Source organism: Lathyrus oleraceus, chromosome 7 (assembly GCF_024323335.1).
Source record: "Lathyrus oleraceus cultivar Zhongwan6 chromosome 7, CAAS_Psat_ZW6_1.0, whole genome shotgun sequence".
Classification (NCBI taxonomy): Eukaryota; Viridiplantae; Streptophyta; class Magnoliopsida; order Fabales; family Fabaceae; genus Lathyrus; species Lathyrus oleraceus.
This window is the reverse complement of record NC_066585.1, coordinates 83,521,992-83,538,982: the sequence shown is the minus strand read 5'-3', so window position 1 is coordinate 83,538,982 and position 16,991 is coordinate 83,521,992. Positions and strand designations below refer to the sequence as shown.

The window sequence follows — 16,991 nt, the reverse complement described above, 5'->3', positions numbered from 1 at the left end:
CGGGAAATCAAATATAAGACGTTGCGAAAGAAGGTTGTTAATGCAGGTTACGCATTATTAGAACCTTCTTTCAAACACTACCGCAAAGAAATAAGATTGTCAAACGAAGATGCAGTACGGTGGATCGATAGTATTCCATTGGAGAAGTGGACTAAGGCATACAACAATGGTTAACATTGGGGCCACATGACAACAAATCTTGTGGAATCAATGAACTCTATCTTCAAAGGCATCCGTAACTTACCTATAATTGCTTTGGTGCAGGCAACATATTTTAGGCTAGGGGCGCTATTTGAGACCAGACGCTCCAAATGGAGTTCAGTGTTGCAATATGGGCAGTTGTTCAGTGATGCTTCAATGAAATTCATTAGACATGAAGCTGCTAAAGCAAACACACATGTGGTCACGGTGTTTGACCGCACTAAAGGTTGGTATATTGTTGTCGAGTCCATGGATCACAATGAGGGCATGCCGATGGGACAGTACAAAGTCAAACTAGATAGAGGTTGGTGCGACTGCGGAAAGTTCCAAGCCTTTCGTACGCCCTGCTCCCATGTTATTGCGGCATGCTCAAAGGTTCGAAGGGATCCATCCTACTTGCTATCTAAAGTTTACAAAGTCACCAGCCTATCAAATATTTATAAAATTAGTTTTTCTATAGTGGAAAAAGAGGATTACTAGCCAGAATATCAAGGGGACATCGTCTGGCACAATGAAGTTATGCGAAAGAAGAAAAAGGATCTCCCAAACAACACCCGGATTCGAACCAAAATGGATACGGAGAACAAAATGGTTAGATTATGTAGTTCATGCCGTCAACCAGGTCACAATCGTAATAACTGTCATAGTGTTGGAACGAGCACAACCAGATAAATTCAAATGTACCTCTGTTGCAATATATGAAAAACTAAATTTATTTCATATTATAAGTTTGTGAGCAAATATCATTACATGAACAACAACACAAATAATTAAAACAACTACAATACAATAATTAGGCGATTACAATCATCAAAACAATTTTGAACATGTAATGCATCATCCTACAAACGTCTCAGTCAGTCTTAATATTCACCCATTCACGCACTTCTCCATTTTGGTTGAACGTGAACACAAGCCATTGTATTCTTCTAATCCTTTCACCATCTCCAATTTCTCCATCTAACCAACTATTCAACGTTCGATTAAGATGTTCAAGCGAATCTATATTCCAAAGTCGAATCTTTATCGGAAATGCAACGACGAAAAATATTAAATCGGTATTTCGCTTGTGAATGTATTCAGACATGGTTAAAACACAAAAACTTGAAAGAGAATGGAGTTGAATGAAAGAAAATATGGTAGTAGGGGAAGATTTTGTATGAAAAATATTGCATTCAAGACGAGATATTTATAGAGAGAAGATATAAAATGCATGCGCCAAGAGGATAGGCGCCAAACATGTCAACACATGCAAGCGCCAGAGGCATTAGCGTCTCCTCTTGAGGCACCATGCAGGCGCCAAGGGCATTGACGCCTCCTCATGAGGCTACCAATGCAGGCGCCTCCTCTTGATCCATAACGGATGCGCCGGTTCATCTAGTGCATCCTCTTTTAAATGTGGTTATTTTGAAAAAAAATTGAAAATTTTGTTATTTTGAAATTATTTTTGAAAATGTTGGTTATTTAAAAAAAAAAAATCTCATAAGCCGATGTCCTAAGTTATTTTTATAAATTCTCTTAAACAAATAATATCATAAAAGAGAAAAGGGGTGATGCACTGGCTGAAAATTTTAAAATACTGATATAACATGGTGAAATAATATATTTCTATTGGATGACAGTGTAAAATTATTTTACACTATCAGTGCATCACCATTAAACTCATCATAAAATTTAAGATAATAAGATAAATTTGAATGGGTCAATAAAAATAAATATTTAATCACATTGATATTTTAGTTTATAATCTATGTAAAATTAGTCGAATTATTTAATTATAAATATTCAAATAAAATAAGAACTCCACTCAATTTATTATCACCTTATTTCACACCAATTGGATTTGGCCGATTTTTCACCCTATTAAAATGATTTGTGAATACGTGTTTTAATTAGACAAGGACAACACCTCGTTTGAATTTAAAAAACAGAAAAAAAAACTGTTTAGGAGCATCTCAATTAAATAAACAATAACCTTTTTGACTTTAGGCTTGTATTGTTCTATCATAAAAGCTGTCAATAATATGAAATTACGTGTACAGTAATGGAATTAATAAAATACCAACTTCTTTAATGTTATTGAAATGCATGTAAATTATATGTTTTCGTCATTTTATTTAATTAATAAAATTATCTTCATTTACATTTTGACCCACATGACTTGCATTTTAATTTATTTTATTATAAGTTATTTAATTAATTAATGTAGAATTTAAAAAACAATAGTATATTAGATGTGTACGTGTTCAATTGACAAATTTCAACCAAAAAAATAACAATAATTGAAACTTGTATTGTGGGAGTTAGGCTGGCATCACATGGGACAAAGATTTAACGAAATGATTAAGGAAAACAACTCTCTTCTTTCTTACTATCAAAATGATTAAGGAAGATGTTTCATAGTCCCATAGGTTTGATGTGATTAATTATAAGACAAAATCATATTTCGAGTTTATAAATTATAGTTTATGGTTTATAAATTTATATATTTAAAAAAATTATTTAGTAACAATTACTTTTTCTCAAGTATATATATTATTTTTATTGATTTTTAATTTTTTTATAAGCTAATCCAATTTTTTATTCTTTAATTTTAATCTTCATAATTGTTATTAAATTAAATTAAATTAAAAATAAATTTTATAACTATATTTTATATTTATAATTTAATTTAACAATTAATTTATCAAACATTACCTTCAATCATCAGTTAATTTATAAATAGATATCAATTTGCTTTCTTTATGGCGAATTCTTGCGAGAATTGTCCCATTTGAAAAATGAATATGATAAAGTGCAACCAAAAATACAACAGTCACATATTTTTAAATATTCAAAATATGAGAAAAAATATGCATAAATCTCCCTAAAGGACCAAATTCTTAAAAAAAATAAAAAATGACCAACATGTTAAAAAAATAACTTAAAAGACTTATGGTGTAACTTTGTCAAATAATTTCAAGTAAATTGATTTTGTAAAATTAATTATAACTAAAAGTGAGTTGAAGGTAAAATAATTTATTTTTTAAATACGTTCATGTAAATGTAAATATGAATTGAATAATAAATTTGAGTGTAAAAATTAATTCTAAAATAAAAAAAGGTTGAAATGAAACTAAAACAAATAGCTCTTGTCTCTCTCCTGATGATTGTTTTTGCTTCTTTGGCATTGTTGACTGGTTCGTTGTAGCTTTGTAGAATTTTGATATGTTTTTCAATTGTTGTTTTTAAATCTGCTTCTCAAGCTAAGATTCACTAGTATTGGTGGTGGAATTTTGAATTTGATTTTTTATTATTTCCATATTTATTAAGATATGTTTTCATTATGTCTGAGGTTTGACATTGCACAAGTGATTTTGTGGTGGTTATAGCCATGTCGCCGATGTTATGTTATGTTGTTGTTCGATAGGATGTCTTTGAGCTAACTCGTTGCGGTCTGATTTAATTAGGCTTGAAAGAGCTCTTAAGCTTGTTGTGGTTTATTTTACATGAGTTGTTGGTACGTCTATTTTTTTCGTATTGGTGATCGAACCATTTACCATTCTACAAAAGATGGGTTTGATTTTTCAATTTCGTCTCTGATTCGTTTAGAATTCTTGCGGCTTTTTACACACTTTTCTTTTGTAATTTGGTTTCAAGCCCCGCATTGGGTTTGTTGGATTGTGCTTTGTGTGTACCTATTTGCTTTACATTAGGTTATTTACTATTTTTTTTGTCCAGTTTGTTTTCTTTTACATATCACTTTTGTTTTCTATGTTGTATTACTCTTTTAGGGTTCATAGGTGATTGTTAGATCATGAATCAAATAGGAATTTTATATATATATATATATATATATATATATATATATATATATATATATATATATATATATATATATATATATATATATATATATATATATATATATATATATATAATCTTTTTATAAATAAAATCAAACATATAAATAGTATGAAGCAATAGAAAATGAAAATCTCTACGACGCCGAAAAAATAGAAAGAAAAAAAGAAAAGAAAACTAGATATACATTCATTTGAGAACTAGATGACTAACGATTAATTTAAATTTAAAATTATTTTTTAATATGTTAACTTGTACAAAATCTAGTTTGTAAGAGTCGTATTAATGAATTTAATACACCAACAGATATAAATTGATTACTTATATAGTAACTTTTTGTTATACTCGAATTAAAAAAGTTTAAAATATTTCGTCGAACAAAATGTGAAGACAACTTGAAAAGATTAAGTAGATCAATTTCGAAGGAATAATAAGTTAGTTTAAAACAAAGATGTGTTAGAAAGATAGAGAATCATAGACTAAAGAGTGCAACATGACCGAAGTGTTACATTAACTATCCTAGACCATTGTTTAAGGAGTTTTTTAGGCCGTTAAGACAATTTTCGTCTAATAAAATCCACGTGGAAGTCATGCAAATGTAAATGTTTATTATAAATAGGGGACTATCATATATAATAAAGTGCTCATTTCTTTCAAAACTTAGCTTTATATCAATTTTCACTCTCTCAAGATTCACAATCTTCAAGGCAAAATGGACAAAGTATTATGAAGAATACTCTCTCTTTGATCTTGGCTAGGATTTTCATTAAGAAATACATCAACATAAGAAGAATAAGATAAAGACATCAATGATCAACAAAGAACAAAGAAGATAAAGATATGAAGACAATGTTTGATAGCAATTGACAAAGATCTTCAAAGTATTAAGGATAAAAACATTGATCTTTAAAATATCATGATTTAATCTCTTATGTAACTTAAAATCTCAAAATATCATTCAAAACTCATATAAAATATTTTCAAATTTAATGCACAAAAATTATTAAAGTTGTGCCTTAAAAGGTTGTTTTTTATGCTGTCGGGAAAACCGTAATTGAATACGGGTAAGTCGTCATCAATTATGAGTTTAAAATTTGAATTTTATGAATGTTATAATTTCGTATTAATTATAATTTAGTGGTGTCGCGGAGGAAAAAATTTGAGATTAAGCTATTGATTAACTTAACTCATAAAAACAAGAGTCGCCACTAAACTTTATTGTTTCCAAAGAGAATGGGAAAAAGGTCAAACAAAACACACAAAAAGGTAAAACAAAAGAGAGATTTGGATACGGGGGTTGGTTATGCAAGGGGAAAGTATTAGCACCCCACATATTTATGGTACTCCACAGGAATTACTTGCAAATTTGTGTTATGAAAAAATTGGTTCGTTATGAAAAGACATTTTGTCGTATTCGAGTGAAAAACTCAGCTTACTACCCACAAGTATGAGGAAATGAGCATTTGCATCATCTTGATATGGAGGATTTTTACTTAGACTTTCTCACAAGCACATCTCAACATTCAAATGGAAAATGTCAATCATTTCTTAACATATTGTAGAAGTATGGTGGTTTGCATCACTACAAGAATAGACTAATATCCAATATTTGAAAAAGACTTTTAAAAGAAAAGTGCACAAAGGCACAAAAAGAAGTTTGATGAGGTTTATTCTTTTTAGAAGTTTTGAGAAAAGATTTTAAGTATGCTTAGATGTTTTGCCATTTATTGAGAAAAGTATTTTTTGAATCATTTGACAAAGTCAAGGTTTGTTAAAAAAATGTGTGAAGTTTGAAAACAAGAAATTTTCAAAATAGAGAGAATTTTTGAAAATTGAAGAGGTGGGAGGAAGATGAAGAGACTTCCTTAAGGCATAAAGTAAATGACATGAAATAAAATGTTTAATTATAAGGTAGCCCAAGAGAAATCATGTGTGTGTAAGTGTAATAACCATAATATAGAGCAAGCATTTGACATTGGTCAAAACAAGCATTCCTTTCCATTTGGATTGAGCCACAAGATGAGAGCACATAAGAAGATGAGTATCAAAAGATCTAGGTGAGCAACAGAACCACAAAGCAATATCCATGTTTTAAATTGAAGATTAAAAGGTCCAAAGGGATCACAAGGTCTCAGATGAATCAAAGCATCAAATAAACTCCAAGCAAGGGATAATCACTAAGTCCTAAGGTCCAAAGTCCAAGATACTCAAGAAAGGGACAATAACACAAAGTCCATGAGATTAGATTAAAGTTTTTAAGGTCTTAGTCATTTTATTATGTTTTTGTTCTTTTGCAATAAGAAAGCAATAAAAGCATAAAGTAAAAGGAAAGAAAGTAAATGACATGGATGTAAATGACATAAATGTAAAGATCATAAAGTAAATATTAGTAGGGTAGATGTCATAAGTTAATGATCATGAGGCAATAATGTATGTGGCAATCATGTTAGAGTGTTGATACAAAGTCAAATTCTGAAGGCATGAAACACAATTGTTTCAAAAGTCAAAGAGGAAAGAAGAGAACAAGAGGCAACATGAAAGCAAACTCAAGTGTTTGACTTAGGATCCATTATAAAACAAGTCAAGGGACCCAAACATATGACACAAACTAGGGATGATCTATCACTAACTCAAAGTGCCAAAAATATGATCGAATGATCATCTATCAACAATTGAATTAGAGAAGATTTAATCAACCTAAGAGTCCATCTATGGATGACTTTAAGTGTAGAAGTATTGATCAACCAAGTCAACAACTTAAGCTCAAACATAAAATTGTACAAAAATTAATCAAAAAAATATTTTAAAATTGATTTTAAAAGGAAATAAAAGAGAAAATTCAAAATAATCACCAAAAACATAAAATAAATGGTTGAGAAAATGAGAGAAAGTCAAGAAAAATACAAATAAATAGATCTCAAAATGTTTGAAAATTGTTGAAAATAAAAAGAAAAAGAAAAAGAAAAATGAGACAAAAATATTAATAAATGTAAAAATGATTTTAAAAATTATGAAAAAAAATGTATATGATGTAAATTTTTTTTATGGATATTCTATAAAAAAATTGAGGAAAAATTAATTAAGGATCATTATAAATAAAAATTAGAAAGTAAAATGAAAATAAAACAAAAAAAATGTTTAAATTAGGGCGCCAACGGCTAGTACGCACGTCAGGAAATGATTTTAGGGATTTAAATTTTGGTACCAAAGCACGTAGATCTGAACTTCATCTTCAACCTTCAGCTCAATTTGGCAAATCCCTGTACTCATATTTTTAGCAACACCCAAGCATGAAGTTTGCTTCACAACACATCATCGTTCATGTCTCTTTGTATCAGAGTCATTAATTGGCTCTGAGCAAAGAGAATTTGCTCAAGAACACGAAGAACCCTAGTTCTTCAAAGTAAAATTAAATGACTAATACGCGTTATAAACTCAAGGTAGTTTATGGCTTTCAATCAGTGAATCACGACGAACGCACTGGTAACTCATTTGCTCGGAAATGTAACTCGTATCTACCTTTCTTGTTGAAGCTTTAGAGGTCAAAAATGGTGGATTTGGAAGTCTGGTTCCAAGGTGTTTCGAGCCAAGGAAATGCTTCAGTCAGCTTCAGAAGGTGTCGATGAGTGATTCTGGGTGAAGATTTGAAGTTAAAAGCGCTTGAATCAAAGAAATGCTTAACTGATTTTTTGAGGTATCAGATTCAAATGATTTTAGAGTTTCTATGGCTATCAAAGCTTGCAAGTTAAGGAAAAAATGTCCTCTATTTATAGGGAATTAAATGAGATCATAATACATGTGAAATGGAGGCTAATTCATGTGAATTAGGTCATACTTTTGATGATTTGCAAAGCGTGTGAAATGAGACATGAAATGTGTGAATTGGCACTTGAAACCATACATTTTGCACTTGTTCAGATGGTCCCAAATTTAGATTGGCATGAAGATTGTGACATGAAACTTGCACAATAAAAAAATTTATGGTACTGTGTTAGAGCTTAGGCCAAATGAGATTCACTCGAGCGTTTTGAGATGTTCTTTGTGCCAAATGATCTTCTCGTGGTGAAGCCTTCTTCCATCTCGGAGAAAGGATTATAGTCTTTGATAGGTCGACTCATAATCCTTTTAAACTATTCCAAGGTTGTAGCCATTTAAAAATCGGGGAAAGTAAAGCATCATAGAGGAATAACATAGTATTGAGCCAAAATGGTAAGTGCTCCAAAGTCAACTTCCCATGTTAAGAGTTCCAACATGTTTCCATAGTTTTCTAGGAACTTGTTATTCTTGATAGACATAACCATAGAACTTAGGACTTTCAAACTGTCCATTTGGGCTCCTTGTATCGAAAGGAGAATGTGATTTTCCTAGGAGGAGGATTCATGATTACTTTGGAAAATGTCTTATATTCCTGCAATAAACACAAGATACTAAGAGCTTTATTTTTGTGATTATGATTATGATGTATGAATGCATGGATGAATGGGTGAGCAGATTTAACGAATGAACGGATAAACGATACTCAAGCATGGGTTCATAATCTGAGATATCTGAGATGAAGAATGGAGTGTAATACTGATTGTTTTCAAACCAAGGTTCTCACTTATCAAGATCTAGGTTTCTTTAGAAACAGGGCCCCCAAAGTCATGGATTTATCTAACTGTTTTCCACTTACGACAAAAGCATGTTGGTTGACAACTCCATCAAATGAATCTATTTTGGGTTAGGTCTTCGTACCGACCCTCACGAGAAAAGCTTCTTAGGGACCCGCACTACGCGACCATTGACATTGGGTTCTAGACAAGGTTCTCAGGGTCATGGACTTCCTTGGTTGTTTGCCATTTATGTCAATTTACTTGCCAGGCGTCAGCTCTATCAAGGAAATCTATTATGAGTGAGATCTTCGTACCGACCCTCGTGAGAAAAGCTTCTCGAGGACCCACACTACGTGACCATCGTTCCTAATTGGCCAAAAGTTTAATGTTCTAAAAAGGTTCATGGATTCATGTATTCTAATGAAAATATTGACCGTTATGCCAAAAGTTTGATGATCATTACTATCCTCAAAAGAATATACTCTAAGCGAGGTTCTCGTATCGATCCTTATGAGAAAAGCTTCTCGGTGACCCATACTACTCAACCTCTCCTATCTCAATCTTACTTTCTAGAATCGACTAGAGAGTCTTTCCCACAAGATTTTCTTAAAATCAATACCATCCACTTTCGTATCCCATTCTCACAGAACCATGTAACATATAAGGTAATAACAAAGGAGGCAGAGAAAAGCAATTAGATAAAATGGATAAAACAAAAAGAAAATAAACCCCACACATGCATAAAGACAACCTAAACTAGGCTTGACTCGCTTAGGGAAACTGGGTCCCCAACAGAGCCTCCAGTTGTCGCTACCGTGAAAAACTGATTGACTGAAATGCTTTAACAAAAAGTACACACACCGAATTTTATTTATTACTATATAAAGAGGAAAGGGAAAATAGTCAATAAAACCCTTTAAAGAAAAGAATATGGAAATGATTGGTCTCACAACCAAATATGGATTCAGAAGTCGGTTATGCAAGGGGAAGGTATTAACACCCATCACATCCATGGTACTCCATGGAAACCATTTATGTTGTCTATGTGCGTGGGTGTTTATCTTAAAGTTTTCTTATTATTAGAAGAAAAAATGGGCAAGAATGAGATTTGTTTTTTATTATTGTGCTCGCCAAGGGTTGGGGCCCTTGTGCCTACGTATCATTCATCTGGAGATGAAGAATCAGAGCTATATAGTTCGGAGTAGAAAATGATTGTGGGTCTGTTGCTTTTACCTTGAAAAGGGTTTTTTGGAGTGATGCCCTAAGGTGTAAAAATAAGTTTAATGAGTTAATGTTTGTTTTATGGTTTTTGAAAAGATTGTTTTTATTAGATTGAACTAAAGACTATGGGCAAAGGCAATATTTTAGACAAATAAGTCAAGCGTTTTGTGTCCAAAATACTTAGAGTATGCGTAGGAAAGCTCCATCCTTACTCATTCCTCCACCACTTATAGCTCGTGGCGCATAAATCTAATCGTATTTTATTATATTTGAATTTGATCAAGAAAATGTTACTTGACGTCGGATCAAGGGTTTATTGCTTATTGATTTTGAAATGGTGATATATGAATATTTACAGGAAATAAATGCGGGAAATAAAGGGTCTCATTTTAAGGTGGCCCAAGAGAAAGTCTTGTGTGTGCAAAGTAGCATATGCTAACAAGTGGATAATGTACTTGTGAACATGTCTCTTTAGGGTAGTGTCATGAATTCCATTCTTACAATAAAAGATTTCAAGTTACAAATGAAAATCCAAGTCAGAGCAATAGGTCAAGAATTAGGGAAAGATCCAAATGCAAGGGTCCTAATGAAACCTCTAAGTCCAACTGTGGGTCATAGATGAATGCATTTTTTTGTCTTTTGATTTTATCATGTCTTTTTTATCTTTTTTATTATGTAATGAAAATAAGTAAATGACAAGTGAAATAAAGATGCATGAGAATATACAAGGATGATAAATATGAGCATAAAGTAATTGGAAATAAATGACAATAAAATAAATTGACAAGAAAGATAAATGACAAATGATAAATTAAGTCAACAAGATTAATGGTTTGTGATGGAAGTTAGTGGTTAGAAATCAATTTGCATAAGGTAACTACCTAGAATTATTTTTCCACAAGTCAAAGGACTCAAAATATGGCGCATCGAGGGATAACCTATCATTGATGCAAATTATTGAAGACGATTCATGTCATACCCCAAAATTCACCCTACCCCTCACAAGTTCATCTAGGTCACTAACCCTAAGCATTTGCATCCCCTGATGAGCATTCATCTCATATACATATCCATTGTATCATAACACATTCCACTTGCATTTGAAAAACATAAAAATCATGGGTTCAAGGGTTTTACCACACAAGGCATGGAATGAAGGTTAAGTCTCCAAGCTAGGGCTCATGTGATGGACTTGGTTGTGTTGGAACTTTTCATCTTACAGGTATTCATCAGGGAGCATAGTGGAAACCCTAATTCAGGGAGGTTGCATCTGATTCGTTTGGTTCATTATAAATGATTCGGTTGTTTGTTTAAGATTCATAGTTCTGATTCATTGGTTAAGATTCATTCAAGGTGCTACAATCGGTTGCTTGGTTGAGTATTCATTTGCTTGGTTGTGTTTGTTTGGATTTCAAGTTTAGTATTATGGCATATTTCATCTGGTTTAAAGGTACTGTGTTGTTCAGTCAAGTCCATTTTCATTCATTCTATCGAGTCATTATTCAAGTCCATTCCATACAAGTCATTACCTATCATTTCACCCAAAAATACACATTTTTACCTAAGTTGACTTTTGGTCAACTATTGACTTTTTGGTCAACCATCTAACCAAAATCCATTTTTAATCATTTTCATATTTTGCAAGACCATTTTGAACCGTGTTCATTTTTCACCTTTTAAATCATGTTCATGAACTAATTTTCAAAAATTGCACTTTTCATGTGTTCAATTCTCGTTTAAATCAATTCAATACGTTCATAATCATACATTCAATTCAAGTTTTTGCTAATTCCATATCCATTCAAATCATTATAATTTCAATTTTCAACCATAAACCATTGCAATTCCAATTTTCCAATTACATTCATTTTTAATATAACCGTATTCCATATACAAATATTGTTCATACAGTCAAAATTCCATTTATAAACTCATTAGACCAAGTTCATTCCAATTCACCGTTTCCATAATAAGCCAAAACCATTTATAAGTCATAACCATACATTCAATTTGCTATAAAAATCATTTACAGATCATTACCATTTCAATTTCCAAATTAATCTTCAATACAACTCAAACCATTACACTAATTCATTCATTCAATTCACATTCCATATTCTTACACCTAGCATTAAATTCCAATCACATTATAATACACACTTTATCATAAATTTACAACAAAAAAGCTATAGTCCAACAAGCATCCCAAAAATCCATGGATTCCAAGTTAGCTCATGCACTCCAAACAGTCCATAGCTTGCCATGATTGCCACCTACAAAAAAACAGAATTGCAGCCAACACTCAATAGCATCCAACCTGCACACCAGAACAAGCTTAGACATGCAGCAAGTCTGTATCAAACCATGGCCACCAACACATTAAAACATGAAGCAAAGCCATTCCAGCATAATTTGTATTTAGCATAACATAAACCTGCAAATAACCATAAAAACTCAAAATAGAAACTCACAAAAAAACAACTCCTAACCAACTCAATGACTAACCTACACTTCACCAACTAACATTTCAAACTCTAACTATTTTCAAATTGTAACTAACTACTCCTAACAGCATAACAGAAATAACCAAATTTGGGAACTGAAAACACCACCTCCTACAGAATATATAACATCACCCTCTCTCATTTTTCCAGTCGGCTTCAACCAAGTTACCCCTAACCTTGAACCGATACTAACCATCTTCAACCTTCTGCTATAACCCTTCTTTTTTCTAACCAACCCCCAGCTTCAATCACATGAAGAAACCCTCTCAACCTGCTAACAAACTCCACTATAAACCATCCAGAAAAACCTGCTAAATTCCCGCAACCTGATATAACAGAACCATAACACTCACTAACTGATTCCATAACTCCCAATCAAACCTGCAAAAACTCTAAACTTCTCCAATTTCATCAACTAACTCAACCATCCTCCACACTTCTAACAACTTTTCAATCCACACCCTGCAACCTCCAAAAATCCCTCATAGCAGAACCTTGCATCAATCCATACTCTCCTCAACTCTCTTCGCAACCATAACTTCCACAATCACCAACCAACCCTCTTCCTCAACTCTGCAGAATCAAAAACAACACCCACCAGAACTTCACCATCCAATCTTCTTTAGAAAAAACCAATCTTGAACCTCTTCCATCACAACCTGCCAACAACTTGAAACCGAACCTTTAACAAAAACTCTAACCAAACCCCTTCAACAGAACAAACCTCTCTCCACAGAACCTAACCAGTTCGCTTCTTCCTCAATCCGCAACCGAATTTCAACCTCGAGAATTCCCCCAAAACCTTCACAAAAGGGCTTCCCAAAAGAGTTCACGAGTGGATAACAGAGGTTGAATGAAACAGAAATATAATAAGAGAAGAAATCCAACAAAAATCCGAATTATGGTGTAGAAGAATGAAAGCACAAGATCTGGCGTAAACATCAATCCCTCATCACACTCCAATCATCAACCTCACACATCAGAAGAAGAAGAAGATCAGAACCTGAAATCGCCGCGTCGAAGAATTCGTGACGGTAAGGCTTCTTCTTTCAATCACCAAATTTCGGCCACAACTCGTCCCTTTTCGGTCCTACGCGCAAGAACAAGTTGTTAAGCGATCTTTGTCGCGGTTGATTGTGATCCAATGTTGAGTTCGGAAGAGGTTCCGAAATTTGTTCTTGATTCTTAGAGCGACGTTGAACCTGCGTTCATGATTCTTCGCTCATCCTTCGTTGTGCGCGAGATCGTAGTGAGTTTCTCGCCGGAGATTTTGTGGGTGAGAGCGTTGTGACCGTGAATGAACCTTTCCAAGCGTTCTAACCTAAGCACTGTGTTTGATGGTGGAACCGGATACTTCTGGCTTTGTGAATCACGGGATAGGTCATGGAGGACTTTCACCTGGGATTCGTGTGTTTCCTATCCCTACAATTGAACCCACACCCTTACATTTAAATTTTTTTTACCAAAATACCCTCATATAAATAGGGTATATTTTTCGTTTCTAATTTTTTTTACCATTTTCGTCTCAAGAGTTCCGGAATACTCAAATTTTCATTTTTTGGCATCGTAAACCGAAACACTCAGAGTAAGTTTTCTGACTCATGAAATATATACTAGAACACATGTTTAAAGAGTTCCAGTTTGTTGCCTTTATGGGGCACTGAACCGGAAGTCTTTTAGAAAGTCTTCCGGTTTGGTTTGTTATATACCGGAAGTCTTTCTTAAAGACTTCCGGTTTGGATAATCTAAACCGGAACTCTTTTAAAAAGTGTTTCGGTAGTCATCCTTTCTTTTTATTCACCGGAACTCTTCTTTGAAGTGTTCCGGTATGTTTTTTTTTTTAGTTTTTAATTATTATTTTTTTAAAAAAAATTGCAGTGGTTCGAAGACGAGGTGCAGATGGTAGGATTCCAGTCCGCACGTTAGACCGGGGTGCATCTTCATCTGCAACTGAGCCGGCTGGATATCCAGGAGGGTCGTTCGATACGTCTCTTTTGGTGAAGTACGAGCATCATGTTGCTCGACATTTATGGTTCGGTGAGGTAAGTAAACGGGATATATTTGAAAATGAATAATAGTTGAATATTTTGTATTGTGTTTTCTAATATGTGTTTTAATTGTTTTTAGGAAAGATGTCCAAAGAAAGAGTTGAAGGTTGTTGGACATGGACTGAAGTTGACTTCTAGGGTTCCATTGGCTCTTCCACCACAGATGGAGAGTTGGGTATCTAGATCTGGTTTATCTTCACTTCAGAGAACCAGTCCGAACAAGATAGACATAAATCTTGTCTCTGCATTTGTGGAAAGATGGCATCTAAAGACATCTTCATTTCACATGTCGTTTGGTGAAATGAACATTACTTTAGATGATGTCTCATGTCTGCTTCACTTGCCGGTCAGGGGTATCTTCTGGAGTCCTCAGGATGTGACGGAAGAGGTAGCTGTTGAACTTGTTGTTGACTACCTAGGAGTGTCACAGGGTTAGGCACAGTCACATGTTCGTAGCTACAGGGGATCGTATTACAAGTTGGAGTGGTTATACGATTTATTCGTAGAGCATAGAGTTGCTTCCAACTGGGCATATGCGACCAGAGCATATCTATTGATGTTGGTGGGTTCCACCATATTTGCCGATAAGACCTTTGCACTTGTAGAGGCGCGATACCTCCTCTTGTTTACGGACTTGGATAGATGTTCAGGATATAGTTGGGGAGCAGCTGCACTAGTTACCCTATACAGATATCTTGGAGATGCGTCCATGTACAGTTGCAAACAGCTCGGTGGATATCCTACTCTCCTACAGGTATATAATTTAATTTTGTTTATTAAGTGTTGGATTCATTTTATAGAATATGTTAACTTAATTTATTTTATTTATTATGTTTGTATTTTGTAACAGTATTGGATTCACGAATACTTTCCAACTGTTGGAAAAAGAGGGGAGAATTGGAAACCTGCTGATAATTGTGGTCTTCCCCGAGCGATGAGATGGTCGTATAGGCAAGGAGTCCTGAAGGTTGATGATTTACGACCTATTTTGGACGAGCTGACACCTGCCGACGTCATATGGCGTCCATTTGAGGATCATAGAGCATGGCGTCTATTTGATGAGATATGTCTTTACAGGGGCTGTTTGAAGTGGGGTGAAACAGTTGTTCCATACTTGTCTGGCAGATGTTTACGTCAGTTCGGGTATAGGCAGTATGTTCCATCCCCACCTCTGGATTGTATGATGGCGACGGATATTGATGTTGATTGGATTAGTTACCATCAGAGTGTTATCGCTGTGATCGGTCCATCTACCCTGGCCACCACTCCATCTGATGTAGAAGATGGTTATCTGTAGTGGTATTATTGTGTTTCGCATCCACGGTTGGTCCCTCCCCATCGTGATGATCCTAGAGAGGTACCAGTTCCTGTATATGACGTCGGACCATCTGATCCTGATTGGACTCGTGTATCTACATTGATTCATCGATATCTGAGACAGGTTAATGCCAAAGAGGAAGATCCACAGTTTGCTGATTTATTTGAAGCTTTGCATATTTCTCGTTCACATTGATTTATGTATTAAGTTTTAGAACTGAATATAATAAACATAATATAAAATTCATGTTTTGATTACATATTTATGTTTTGAGTACATATTCATGCTAATACAGGTGTAAGTAATTGTCAATGTTGCATACGTCCTGCAAATCCTAACATCCAAGTAGTTGTTGTATGAGAACGAAATTTCCTCCAATCTAATGTGACCGGTGACAATGGAAACCCCTCTTTCATGTTAACCTGATAAAGTAAAATAATTAAAATATTAAGTCATATAACATAAAATATTAACTGAAATAATGTAGTGAAATAATTAAAATATTTAGGCATATAAATACGTACCTGAACCCAATGATTGTGGTTAACAAAATCAATGCAATAAATAGAGACATTTGGTGAATGTGAACTTGTCATCGGAAAGAAAGTCATGCATGGATTGCCTAAACAGACAAGTACAACATTATAGCGATTCGCTATCAAGTAACCCATATCTAGTAGACTCAACCATTTTTCAGGTGGCTGTGAACCAAAGGATTCTATCATCAAAGATTCTCTCACTTCTGACGACCGATTAGAAAATAACTTGTCATATAAAGTTGACTTATCCTTGTCTATTATTTCCAACCCCAACTCTCTGCGAACCATTGGCCAACCATCCTCACCATATCCATGCAATGATGCAATGACTCTAAATCCACAATTACCATCTGATTCAACATTAACTACATATTCAATGTATGACCTAATATGATTAGGAAATTGAAGAATGAATTGTGGTTGCTTCTTTGATAATTTTATCTTCTTCAAAGTCTATGATGGTTGAGATTGCCTTTGTGAAGATTGAGATGCCTTATCAACATACTCATGATACGAAGGGTCCCTATAAACATCATATTCTGCTGTTTTTTTTCCCTTTCTTCTTCACTCCTCCTTTGGTTTTTAGTTTCTCAGGTGGTGGACACAGTGGAGTCAACCATGTGTCTTTCACATAATTAATAAATCCACTATAATCAACACATGCTTGCTCAAGTTGATGCAACCGTTGACCATACTCAACCTCATCACTAGCCCAGACAACTTCC

At 33.9% G+C, this 16,991-nt stretch overlaps 1 protein-coding gene and 1 long non-coding RNA gene across 2 annotated transcripts; one reads left to right on the top strand and one right to left on the bottom strand.

Annotated features, from left to right (window-relative positions):
• Nucleotides 1-11,866: 11,866 nt before the first annotated feature.
• On the bottom strand, nt 11,867-13,927 carry LOC127101242 (uncharacterized). Its single transcript, XR_007794592.1, has 2 exons — nt 12,470-13,927; nt 11,867-12,291 (listed from the first exon to the last, which is right to left on the bottom strand). It is a non-coding gene; the product is annotated as an uncharacterized LOC127101242 (long non-coding RNA).
• A 317-nt stretch (nt 13,928-14,244) lies between these two features.
• Nucleotides 14,245-15,911, top strand: LOC127105756 (protein MAINTENANCE OF MERISTEMS). The gene is made up of 3 exons (XM_051042958.1): nt 14,245-14,403; nt 14,489-15,163; nt 15,260-15,911. The coding sequence occupies exons 2-3, from the start codon at nt 14,966-14,968 to the stop codon at nt 15,704-15,706; spliced, it is 645 nt and encodes a 214-aa protein (XP_050898915.1). The 5' UTR covers nt 14,245-14,403; nt 14,489-14,965; the 3' UTR covers nt 15,707-15,911.
• Nucleotides 15,912-16,991: the final 1,080 nt, after the last annotated feature.

Coding starts and splice junctions, on each gene's coding strand:
- LOC127105756 (XM_051042958.1), top strand. CDS start 14,966: ATGTTGGTGGGTTCCACCATATTTGCCGATAAGACCTTTGCACTTGTA. Junction 15,164..15,259: donor GATATCCTACTCTCCTACAG/GTATATAATTTA, acceptor ATTTTGTAACAG/TATTGGATTCACGAATACTT.